Genomic DNA, 12469 nt, shown 5'->3' on the forward strand with positions numbered 1-12469 from the left:
GTTGTTTGGAATTACTCAATGTTTTCTATTCGCCCTTCCCCTACATCACCATCTACATGAGAAGTTATTCCACCAACTGTGACCACAGTATCCTTAGGCACTGTGACAAAAGAATACATTGTAATGCAATGGCCTGACAACTAATGAACCATGATTGAGGTGTGTGACTGTATAATTCACTGCACATGTACTGACCAGCCACCTGTGTTTAATCAATTTGGCATGTGCTGATTCTTCAAATTTTGGATTACTTATAGACATCACACATCCCTCTAACACTGGGATCTTCCTGAAACCCACATAACGCATGTGTCACATCAGGTAAGAATGGTTTCCCTGGGCATATATAATTTTGCCTTTGCACTTTACATAAGTATTTAACCTTGGAATGAAGTACAAACCAGTCACCCACATCTGAAAGGTCACCATTTCAGGACTCACGATGCATACATTTTTATCATTCGGCCAAAATCCCACATTATGTACTATTTTGGTCCGAAATATAAATTCTGGGATGACATAGTGAATACTCAAGAGAAACCGAAACTCCACCCGTTCTACATCTATATACTGGGTATTCACACTTCTCATTTCAAATACAACCCTTTCTTGCATTGTCTCAATTTCTCTTCGAGTTACCCATGAAATTATTTGCCGGATGATATCAGATGAAACTAAATACAATGGAAGATGACTGTGAATCAACTGGGATACTCCATCATGGACCCTCCACACAAATGTATTATGCATAATTGCCATTGGATTCACAAAATGTAAAATATCCTCTAATATCCCATCTTGCTTAACCATCACATGTATACTATGCTCTAACAACGTTCATTGATCGTTCAAGGTAACAATGGTTTGATTCACATACTGAACAAGTTCCTTCTGTTCCACTCTAAACCGATCCAGTCTTTGCTGAATCATTTTCAAATATTGGCCTAATTCTCTGGCCTTGTCCCCTAATGTGTTAACTGACACTGCATTTGTTGTTGACACAGTTGTTCCCAGAATAGCTCCAAATATTGCATGGTACAGGGAACAAATCCGTCAGAGGGAACCCCAATTTAAATTCCTATGGTAGTGTTTTTCTTTCAAAACAAATTAGCCGGCTTGTTCTAAAATGGTTATTTAAAACTTAATGACTAAGAACAAAGCGGTGGAATCCTGGATTCAAGAGAACAAAAGTAGATGTCTGAGCCGTGGAACCGGATTACACCAGCCTTGTTAGCCAATGGATTGTATTGTAGTCATTTATATAGCGACAATTCCCCATTTGTATGGCCTCAATGCTCTTTGTGGTTGGAATGCCCTCAGGGACTGAAATCCAGGTGTCGGAAAGTTCTAAGAGAATTCTTAAGATGTGTGTGGTCATTTGGCCAAGTTTAAGACTTAGGAGGGCTGGCTAGGTTCCAGTAAGCTACACAAGAGGCCAGGCACGTGGGCAGGTTCTGCTGGAGGTCACGACAGAGCGCTAATGCAGGAGACTCGATGTGTATCCTGCTAGACCGAATTTTGTCATAGGTTGTCACTGTATTCTAGTGGCAGAGGTGTTGAAGCAAGTCTGGTGTTTCAGTGTGAAACCATTATGTGACCAACTAGAACGAATTTGACATAGTCATAGCTGCATTCTAGAGTGCGTGGATGGATAGCCGTGCCTGCGGTGGATGATCACCAAAGGGGTGCCTTTACACTTACCTTAAGATCAGATGGAGCTCATCTTCGATATCGCTGTGTCATTTGATCTTCTGTGGGGGAGACCAAGCCAACTACCCTTGTGGACTTTTTTGAGCACTATGGACAGGCTACCCTATTAGTCTACCAAATGCAATGGACTGGGTCATGTAGAACATCTTATCGGATGGACAGACAGGCCACCGTAGAAACTAGGCTAATAGAAATTCGCTCAGTGCAATAGACAGGTTACGTTTATAGTCTGACTGCATATCTCTCATGTTCGACAAACACTAACCAAAGCAGCATAATAAGCACATTATCCAGGATATATGCTTGAAATCACTGTGTGATACACTGAGCGCTGAATTAAGCAGTTGTGGGTGCAATGGAGGGTTACCAACATCCATCTTCAGGCATACATGGTAGGTATAAATGCTTTAAGTATACCACATGTGCTAACCTGAATGTGCCTTCTTCTAGTTGCAACGCTAGGTTACCTGCAAATCTAGGTATACGCCCCATGGCTGTATCCCCACAGGTATTGTACGCCGGGTAGTATCAATCTATCAGGTCCAGTTCCAAGGCCCTGAAGCTGCTGCAAAGTATACTCTCTAAGCAAAGAAGGGGCAATCCTAATACATTTTCTAACATATTTCCTATCCCCAAAACCATCAAGTGCAACACATTTCCCGCCTTCCAAAGCCATCTTTTTGCTTTTACAGGCAATACATCCAACATGTAACTGTTAGGCAGAATCTTGTGCAGTTCCCTTAGGGAGCAATACAGAAGATTAAGACTACAGGTATGAGCAATAAATTCCCTTTGGTATCAGTCTGTACCACAAAAATTGTGTTGGTAGCTGTGGCTAAGCAGTCAGACTTATCTCAAGAGGGAGATGAGCAGTATTCAGGGTTTACACAATAGGGCTGTAATACTATGGTACATGAAACACTGACAAAAGCTTTGTATTAAAAAGAATATATATATATTTATGTTACACACTTCTATGTTAACACATTAATCACAGTTATTAAAGCAAGTTAAAATCAGTCAAGAAAAGTATACACAACTCCCTAGTTAAATTGTAGACAAGTTTGAGCAAGAGTGAAAACTGAGCAAAACGGCACAGTGAAAACCAAACACAAATGGCATTCTAGCAATTTCTCACAAGGGAGGGAAAGCACAAGTTATGCAGGAATATATTCTTAGACACCTTAGCAACACTTCCTATAAGTTTGTGAACAAGTTTAGGCAAGGCAGTACTTTAGCATGTATAATATTTAAATGAAAACCAAGCAAAATGGCACTTCACAAGTTTTAAAAGTGGGAAGGAAATGGTGGTTATAAGAATGGGGTGCATCACACAGTTCTAGTTGAGAAGTAATCTAGCGAAGCCAGTTCTAACAAATTCAGCCAGAGTCAATAGGCCTGTGCCAGAGTCAGTGGTACAGGGCAAAGAGCCCAGGAGCAAAATGTTCTTGTAGCTGCAGTCAAGTCTTTGTTAAACGATTTGAAAAGGTGGATGCAGAAGGTGAAAGACAATGTTAGAGGATAGGGGCAGCCAACCCAACAGGTAGGTAAAGGATTTAAAACACCTTTAGCACTACCACGCGGAAAAGGAGGCCTGGCGGAACAAAGTACTTTGAAATGTAGAAGAGGCTCCTGCGGTAGTGGTTGTTCCTGGCAGTTCCTGCAGTTCGGGAGATCCAGCAGAGGAAGAGAGGCTCTCGTCGTGGAGGAAGGTTGGAGTTACTGCACTGCCCAGGGATGAAACCAGCCACGGTGCTGCCCAATGAATAAAAGGTATGTTCCTTCAAATCGTGGGCCGGGTGGATGGGTGCCTGGCTATCCGGTCTCCGGATTCGACCAAGGCAGGTCCAGGAAGGCAATTGGCAAACTGGTTGGCCCCACCAGCTCAAGGGAAGAAGGCTCTTGGAGATGAAGATCTTCTCTCGTCGTGTGGAGAAAAGTGGTGAGACGCTGCAGCAGGGCTTCACCGGTGGTTCAGTCGTCGTAGATGTATTTGGCTTCTCTCCTCTTCGGCTTCTTAGTTCCAGTGCCGACGTCTTGCTCTTCCAGTCCTCAGGACCCTGCTTTTATGCAAAAAGATCCCCATTCATACAGTTTAGCTGTCACTCACACAGTGTAGTGGTCATCCTGGCGGGAGACCCTCCAGCCTATCAGGGCACAGTGAGACATGGGTTGCTGAGGCAACCCTGTCCAGGGGTCCTACTCCCCCTCCCACACAATGGATCCACCCCAGACTCAGTGGTGCAGAAAGGAGGGCTTCTTAGCAGAAGCCCGCCAAAAGGACCGACAAAGGATCCCCAACCTGGGTTAGGAGTTTAGAGAAAGACACGAGAAAGAATTTATATCAAAGTTCTGGCAAATAAAACCTACCAGAGTAAAGTTAATATAAAAATAAACTGGCGGTATGTTAGAAGCGGTCAGTAAATGTGGTAGCCTCGAACAATAGGAAAATCCCATAGGGAAATATTCAAGGTCGAATATTTTTGTAAGTAACCACTGCCACCAGCCAGAAACCTTTGAGAGAGGGACTGTACAGTACCCTCTCGAAAATGAACATAAGGGAAAAACTATTAACCCTTGCCAGTACCTCCATAGTAAGATGGGTTGTACTGATTTTGTTCATAAAGATTGACTAGTAAAGTCATTGGGGACTTTACATGCCCTGGGAGACAGTAGTCAGTACCAGGATATGGAGTCTATGTTTGGGGGTTGCTACGACACCCCTGTGTCACTGCACGGAGGTTGCTGTGTAACACATGTGGATAAAGATGGTCCCTATGAGGGTGAGAAAATCCCCATAGACATTAAACACAAAAAATAGCCTAGAACACACATAGCAAATATGCCTAAGAGTGGGAAAAAGAGTCACACTCTTAGCAGGAGAAAAAAAAAACCCTTCAAATCCAGCAAAGCTGCTGGGGGACTCTATAGGTAAGGGAAATTAGCCATAGAATGAGAATTCTCCCTAACAGTAACCATCTGTGTCCCTAGTCAAAACCTGTAAACATTAGGTTTATAATAAACGTTTTAAAATTGCATTATAGATACTATCTGACCCAGGTCAAGCAGGTCACATTCAGACAATACCGTTTACTAACCACCAACAATTTAGAATGATGGAACGTGTCGTTTTGATTTTCAAAAGTATAGGCCTGCTGGCTAAGAAAATAGAACTGGCTTCCGACTTAAGGCCAATTGGCAGCAATGCTTTCTGAAATGCATGATGTTATATAAGCAGTGCACACATGCTGCTAACCTCCTTGCTTGCAGAATTAACAGACAGAGGTTCTGTCGAGGTTGATGCTCTGGGATGTTGGAAAACGGCTGATTGCACTCTACATAGCGTAAGGATCACTGCTTAATACATACAGCTTGCACTACATCGGTTTCACTATGCATAAAGCACCTGTCACACAAATGCAAAGCAAGATGAAGGGCGTTTGGGAAATGGGATGGCGAGGAGTCACTGTGAAGGGTAAGATCACCAATAGCACTTGACACCACCTACCCGTGGGCCCCCCTATGCTTTCAAAATTTTGTTAGCATGAGTCTACATTTTCTTTGTTTTTTATTTTCCCTACACGTCTTTTAAATGTTGAGCTGTTTTTGGAAGTGGCATCAAACACAACGTTTTCAGCACGTCCGAACGAGTCAGAGGTGCCCAATTCCAGCCTTCCTGGTCCCACGCAGCTATTTAGTGGAACCCTGAACACTTTTACATGTTCTTAGACCATCCCTTGGCACCACTAAACACAGCCGTGTATGCCTGGGTGTTACCTGTTCATCATCAAATGGTCCATTCCCCTGCCAGTGCTCACAGGAACCCACTGCTTTTTCCCAAGGTATCTCTGGAAATCCTTTGACAGCCAAGTGCAGAGCGGCCTACATGTATTGAGTTAGCCAAAATGGCAACTTAAAAGGCGATTCTATGGGATCACCCACGTGCTTCCTACACATGTTCACAATCAGCTTAACATTTTCATAAAGTACTCTCATTTCGTGACGCACCTCCTTCTCATGCACCGTCATATTCCCAGACAAGAAATATGCCAGGAACCCCTTCATAGGTTGTGGTTTTGGCTTGCATTACAATGTACAACCATCATAGGCCAGGAACACCTTCATATGACGCAATGGTCTTAAATATTAATACTTTTTTCTCATAACAATTGCTAAGTTCGTTGTGCTGCTGCTAACGCTGCTGCTAACCAACTGTGTCTTACTCATTTAATGATCGGAGTAAGAATGACACATGCCGTGTACTTGCAGATTAGGGATCTACGTGATCCTCGTTCTGCTTGATGAACTCAGTCTGTTCTAAACATTTAACGGTTTGCTGCACAACTCTATTCGGCTTCTGAGGTAGCATCGTGTAAACAAGGCCAAACCCGTACAAAGCAGCTGCCCACTTTTCTCACTTAGCAACAGACTGACGTGGCCGAGGCATCAGTGAGCACTACCATACTAATTTCCTTCTCACCTGTTAAGCTTCTTGACCGCCACAAAGTCCCGCCAGTCTTCGTGTCGGGCTTTGAAGATATCACCGAAGCTGCCGCCGCCGATCACCTGCCAGTCGTGCAGTTTTGCTGCCGGAATTGTTAGACACCCAGCTAGGCGGTCTGCCATCCCAAAAGTATGGCGCCTACGACACGCGGCTACGACAAGACTTCATACACGCGGGATACCGTCCAGGCCTGTGATAAAATAAAATTGGGTATTTAACAATTAGCGGTGATTGTTTGCGAACTCTGACTATATTTAAAACGCCGTTTACTAATCAAACGTAGACTTTCAAAGCAATTTCACATCCAAATCTCAACTTCTTGGGCAAACCACCTGGTATTGAAAACACTTCCTTGGAACACAATATAATGTGCTGTATGGCAGGCATGATCAGGGTTGTTGGAATGGATGGGGGGAGGGGAGTGGCGGGGCGTGGTATTTGGCCCTTTTACATCCTTCAGTGAGGGTGCAATTCTGAGAGGCAAGATGCAGGGGGATTTAACTGCAAATACATCTGTTTTATTTCTTCTTTTTAATACGCTGTCCTATCCCGGACGGAAGTGTCAAGGACAAAGAATATGCCATCACGGGATGCACCTCTACATCACGTGACTTGTATGTCACTACGCTGGGTAATGTACTGCTTATACTCTGAAATGTCTGAGGAGCGCAATGCTTCTGGAGCTCCGTGCGGAGGACTGCAATGCACAGGCTCAATAACAAGGAACGACCAGGATGCTGCCAGATTTCGTGGGTTTGTCAAACGCATTATATTATTGAAATGCTTGACAGTTTATCAGTGGTTTAAGAGGGGTCTGCTATTAAGAGGGGACTGGTTTAGCACAGGCACCGAGTACAGTGTGCAACTCGGGGCATAAACCTAAATGTGCCCCATAGAGATGTTTGCGTTTGTTGATTTCTTACAGTGCAGGCTACATTATGCTGCAGTCAATGGCAGGGTCCATGTTACGAGAGAGAAACATTATTTCGATTACATAGGATTTACAGATACTGAATGCTTGCTAATGCAGTGATATTAACCAGGGGGTGATGTTGAATTCTTTGAAGAAAGTAATGTGTCCAGAGGCACGAATCTGGGAAGGTAGCCCAGCAGGTTGTGCGACAGTTGCTGAAATCTCATCTGCCAAGAACTGCCTGTTTTTTTTTAAAACTTTATTTTTCGGTATTTGCATACATAACATATACATTTGCACCAAACGGGTGCTTCCACAACAATAACAACTTTTAAACGTCCCACGTCCCTGCTCGAATACTCCCCACCCCTGACTCCCGTTTAGGTCAACATAAAATTGTTTCTCATCCACATCGATGTGGTCTGTCACTAGCACTATTTCAGAGTTTCGCTGTCCCGTACTCTGTGTTTATGTTTCTGGGGTTTCTGAGTCTGATGTCTCGGCGCTGTTTAGCAGGTATAGTATGTATGGCAACCATATGTCGGGACTCGAGGTCGTGCATGAAGTGGTAGTGTCTTTATGAATTAATTGTCCATATCTTGGCAATATATAATGTCTTTTTTCCAGGCTTCAATCGGAGGTAGTGGGCCACGGCCCCATGTCATAGCGATTCTCCTCCGTGCCAGTACCATAAGAAGGGCTACTAGTTTTCGTGTTGCAGGTTGCAGATACTTGGTCAACCTAAGTGGGGCCCCCAGTGGGAGTGGGGCCACCGCTTCTCCTACGATGTCAGCTGTTATTTGTAAGACGGTGGTCCAAAATCAGTATATTCCGGGGAAGTTCCAAGCTAAGTGGAAAAAGTCTGCATTTGCGGTATTGCATCTTTCACATTATGCTGACATTTCTGGGTGGTGTCTATGTTTTCTGACTGGGGTGTAGTAGGTTTGATGCACGAAGTTAAAATGGATTAATTTATAGCAAGTGTTTAACACAACCTTTTGGGTTTGCCGGAGAATATAGGTCAAGTCTTCTGTGGGTATTATTTCTTGAATGGCTGTTTCCCATTTTTGCTTCACCCGGGGTCAATTTTTACTGTGTTGGTAAACAGGGTTTTGCATACCATTGACACTAATCTTCCTTCTCCCTGGGTCTGGATTACGTTGTGCACTAAGTCCCATGTTGGAGGCTGTTTGGGGAATGAAGGGAACAGTGTTTATAGAGTGTCGTAGTCGTAAGTATAGGAATATGTCGAGTGAGGTGTTTCCTCCCCTGTCTTTGGCCAACTGTGGAGTTAAAAAGGTGCCCTCTGGGAATAGGTCTCCAAAGGATTGGATGTTGACTTTGTCCACCCATATAAGGAATACTTTTTCATTTGTGAGGGGAATGCCAGGAATAAATTTGATTGGCAATAGGGGGGAGAATCTTATTTCTACCTCGTATTTGCGGGCAATCTTTTTCCAGATCGCATACGTGGATAAGACTGTGTTGAGTGTGTTGTGTGGTACGGGAATGTGACTGATGATGGCTTTAAGCAAATTGGGAGATGCTAGGGCCCGCTCCACTTGTATGTGTGGGCGGATGAGATGTGTTGTGTACCAGTGGCTCAGAAATTGTGCTTGGGCTGCCCAGTAGTATTTCTGTATATCTGGGAGTGCCAGGCCACCGCTTGAGGTTGGTAAAGTTAGTGTACTATATGCAACTTGTGCTGGCTTTCCCGCCCAAAGTAGTTCCAGGATGAGACTCTTGACCTTTTGGAGGAAGGACTTTGGGATAAGCAGCGGTATATTTGTAAATAGATAGAGGCGTTTGGGGAGGATAACCATTTTAGTCAGTGAGGTTCTACCCCATAGTGTTAGCGGCAGTGATTTCCATCTGTGACCGCGTTCCTGCAAGGAGCTTAGTGTTGTTATGTAGTTGTCTTTATATATATAACATTGTGACTGAGGGACATATAGATACCCAATTAACGGACCTTTGAGTTTTCCCATTTGAAGCCATGATCATCCGTAAACTCTTTGGTGCTTGGAGTCAGAGGGAACACCATATTTTCGAGTGATTGGTTTTAAGGCCGGACATTTGGCCGAACTTGATCACTTCACGCATTATTGGATTGAGGTTAGTTTGGGGGTCGCCCACGAATAACATTACATCGTCATCATAGAGGGAGACTATTAGTCTATGGGGTCCTAGCTTAAGGCCTCTGTGCAGTTGGTTGGATCTAAGCCGCGAGGCTAGAGGTTCCATTACTAGGGCGAAGATGAGGACTGAGAGACCTAGTCCCGCGCTCTAGTTTCATACTTGAGGATCTAGTGTTCTCTAGTGTGATGTAGGACCGTGGGTCATTGTATAGCAGCGATACTAGCTTGATGAAAAAGTTCCCCAACCCCATTTGTCTGAGCGTTGCAAAAATGTAAGGCCATTCCACTGAGTCAAATGCCTTCTCGGCGTCAAGCAATACTGCTATTGCCTGGTGTGTTGGATCAAGGGCCTCTATGAGGCAGAATAGCCTTCTAATGCCATAGGTTGTACTGCGTCCTGGGATGAACCCGGCTTGGTCGCCAAGTACTAGGGCTGGCCTTAGGGGGAGTAGCCGTGTTGCCAAGATTTTAGCCAGGATCTTATTGTCTAGATTAATCAGGGGGATCAGTCTGTATGATGGGCAGTCTTCTGGGGGTTTGTCTACTTTGTGGAGGACTATTATGTTGGCTTCTTGCAATGTGGGGGGGAGGCTCCCACATTTTATTGATTCTTCATAGACGCAGAGTAGGCGAGGGGCCACGATGGCCGTGTGGGCTTTGAAGATCTCCCCTGTGAGTCCGTCAGGGCCTAGCGCTTTAGTATTTGTGAGAGATTTAATTGCTTCCAGAATTACTTCTAGTGATATAGGTGCGTTTAGAGGTTCCCATATTTCATTGGCTACCCAGTACAGTTCAGTTTCATTTAGGAAGTCTTGTATTGCCTCTGGGCTTATACTGCCTTTGGAGCTATACAGGTTTTGATAGAAGATGCGAAACACGTTGGCTATTTCTTCTTCCGTGTAGACTAGTGTTCCTTGTGCATCTTTGATGCGTTCCACGCGGGAGGGGGCCTTATCAATTGTTAATAGACAGGCTAGCAGTGCACCCGGTTTTTGACCTTCTCCGTATTGGCGGATCTGGTGTTTGTGCCCTAAAAATTTCAGTTCGCGTTCGGCCGTTTCTTTGAACCCCAGTAGTTCCTCTTTTAGTTCAGCTTGGGTGCGTGGATCCGGGGTGGTGGTGTATTTGAGCTCCAGTTCCCTCAGGCACTGTTCGCTACTAGCCAGTTCTCTGCGTATTAGTTTTAGCATGCCGTTCTCTTTTGCCATGCATACTCCACATATATAGCATTTTAATGTTTCCCATATGGTGCTAGCTGAGTCCACAGAGCCCTGATTTATGTCCAGAAATGATATTATTTCTTGGCGTAGCTCTGCAGCGAACACGGCGTCGGCTAGTGAACCAGGCTTGAACCTCCAATTGAGACCAGGTGTTGTGGTGCCGGATAGTGTGACATCAAGTGTCACCATTGAATGGTCTGAAAAAGATCGTGGGAGTATTTGGCTCGCGCCCCAGTTGAATGGGCTGTGGGTAGATGCCAGAATATAATCTATCCGGGAGCTGGTGTTATGGACAGCTGAGTGGAAAGTGTATTCTCTTGCATCTCAGTTGTATTGTCTCCACGTGTCCGGTAGATCAAATGCTTGGCAAATCTCTTTGACTTGAAGGCACGCCTTGGATGGGTTTGCTGCTGTGTTGTGGGATTTGTCAATTCTGGGATCCAGTGGTGTGTTGAGGTCCGCTCCCCAGATAATGGTTGCTGCGTTGATCTTTCCTAGTTGAGTTATCTCCCAGTTGAAGTTGCTTGGCCCATCAGTGTTTGGAGCATATGAGTTTACTATAACTACTTCTTTCCCCGCCAGTATCCCTCTCACCAGTAGGGCTCTCCCTTCTGCGTCTTTCCTTGAGTCGATTAGGCTGAAGTTTGCTCTTTCGTCGATTAGGATTGCGACTCCCCTTGCATAGGATGAGTAGGACGAGAAGTATCTATGGCATCCCCAGGGCTTGGCCCAGTGTTGTCCTGATGACGGGAGAAGATGGGTCTCATGCAGTATGGCAACATTGATTTTGTGTCTTCGGAGGTATTGGAGAATCCTCCTGGTTTTTGTTGGTTGGTTACCACCCCGAATATTCCAGGTGGCGATTTTAAACAATGTCACTGGCTTCTGGGAGGAAGGTTGGATGTGGGCCAGTCTTGGACATTTGGATGTGGCTATAGTCTGGGTGCGTGTAGGAGTCTGTCGGAGTTTGCTTTCATCTTGATGGCATTCTGTTGTATGGACGTTATGGTGCGTGGGTGAGCAGTAAATAGCGTCTTCACAGGCGTCTTCGGAAAACTAACTTCCCTCCCTTGCGTGGGCAACCCCCAACTGGTCCACGGTGAACGTTCCCTTCTAAACAAAGCAGTCAACATTGCTGTGCTTGGGGTGCTGGTAGCCCTCCAAGAGAGGGCGGCCCCCCGTTAATTCTGTAGATTTGTTCCATGGTGATTATTTCGTGGGTTTGGTGGTGACATGATGCCTTGGTCTTTAGTTTCTTGCGTAGAAGTTTTATGGCAGGTTTCTTCTCGCCCGGTCTCTTCTCTGCGGTCTGCCGACGTTCGAGGCAGGTCTACATCCGGCTCGGTCTAGGTAGTCACTGGTTTCCTCTGGTGTGCTGAAGAAATGGGTTCTGCCTTCATATTGAATACAAAGCTTTGCCGTGAAAAGAATGGAGTATTTGGTTTTCTCGCAATCTGCGTTTCACGGCTGTGTATGATCTTCTTTGGTTCTGGACCGCCTGGGAAAAGTCAGGAAAGAATTGTAAGTTGTCTCCCTCAAATTGGAGGTCTCCTTTTTCCCTGGCTGCCCTGAGTATTGCATCGCGGTCTTTGTAATTCCGCAGCTTCGCTATGATGGGGCGAGGATTTGTCCCTGGGATTGGTCTTGTGTTCGGGACTCTGTGCGCTCTTTCTATGACGAACAGCTTGGAGAGGGTCTCTGTTCCGAATAGCTCCATGCAGATTTTTTCCACGTGTTCTTCTATTTTGATTGTAAGTTGTTGTTCCCGAACTCCCACAATCCTGATGTTATTTCTGCAAGAGCGTCACTCTAAATCTTCATTTTTGGCACACACTGCTTTCATTTGTGTTTCCAACGAGGATACTCTGGACGTTAGGGATGTTGCCCCGTCGTCGAGGTCTGATACTCGCTGTTCTACTGCATCTAGTCTGTCTGCGTGCTTATCCGGACGGTTTTGGAGCAGGTCAACCTTTGAGGAGAGTGT

The 12469-nt window shown here is 45.1% G+C and overlaps 1 protein-coding gene across 5 annotated transcripts in view; it reads right to left on the reverse strand.

The window, feature by feature from the left end:
• RIPK3 (receptor interacting serine/threonine kinase 3) overlaps nucleotides 1-12469 on the reverse strand; it is a 429719-nt gene that overhangs the window by 233353 nt on the left and 183897 nt on the right. For 4 of the 5 annotated variants that reach the window (XM_069633807.1, XM_069633809.1, XM_069633810.1 and 1 more), the window contains exon 2: nucleotides 6191-6404. The exons of the other annotated variant lie outside the window; for it this stretch is intronic. In XM_069633807.1, the coding sequence (XP_069489908.1) occupies nucleotides 6191-6336 (146 nt within the window). In that variant the 5' untranslated portion in view covers nucleotides 6337-6404. The remainder of the gene's footprint in view (nucleotides 1-6190; nucleotides 6405-12469) is intronic. 5 annotated transcript variants of the gene reach the window in all.

Source organism: Ambystoma mexicanum, chromosome 13, assembly GCF_040938575.1.
Source record: "Ambystoma mexicanum isolate Mex_15411 chromosome 13, UKY_AmexF1_1, whole genome shotgun sequence".
Classification (NCBI taxonomy): Eukaryota; Metazoa; Chordata; class Amphibia; order Caudata; family Ambystomatidae; genus Ambystoma; species Ambystoma mexicanum.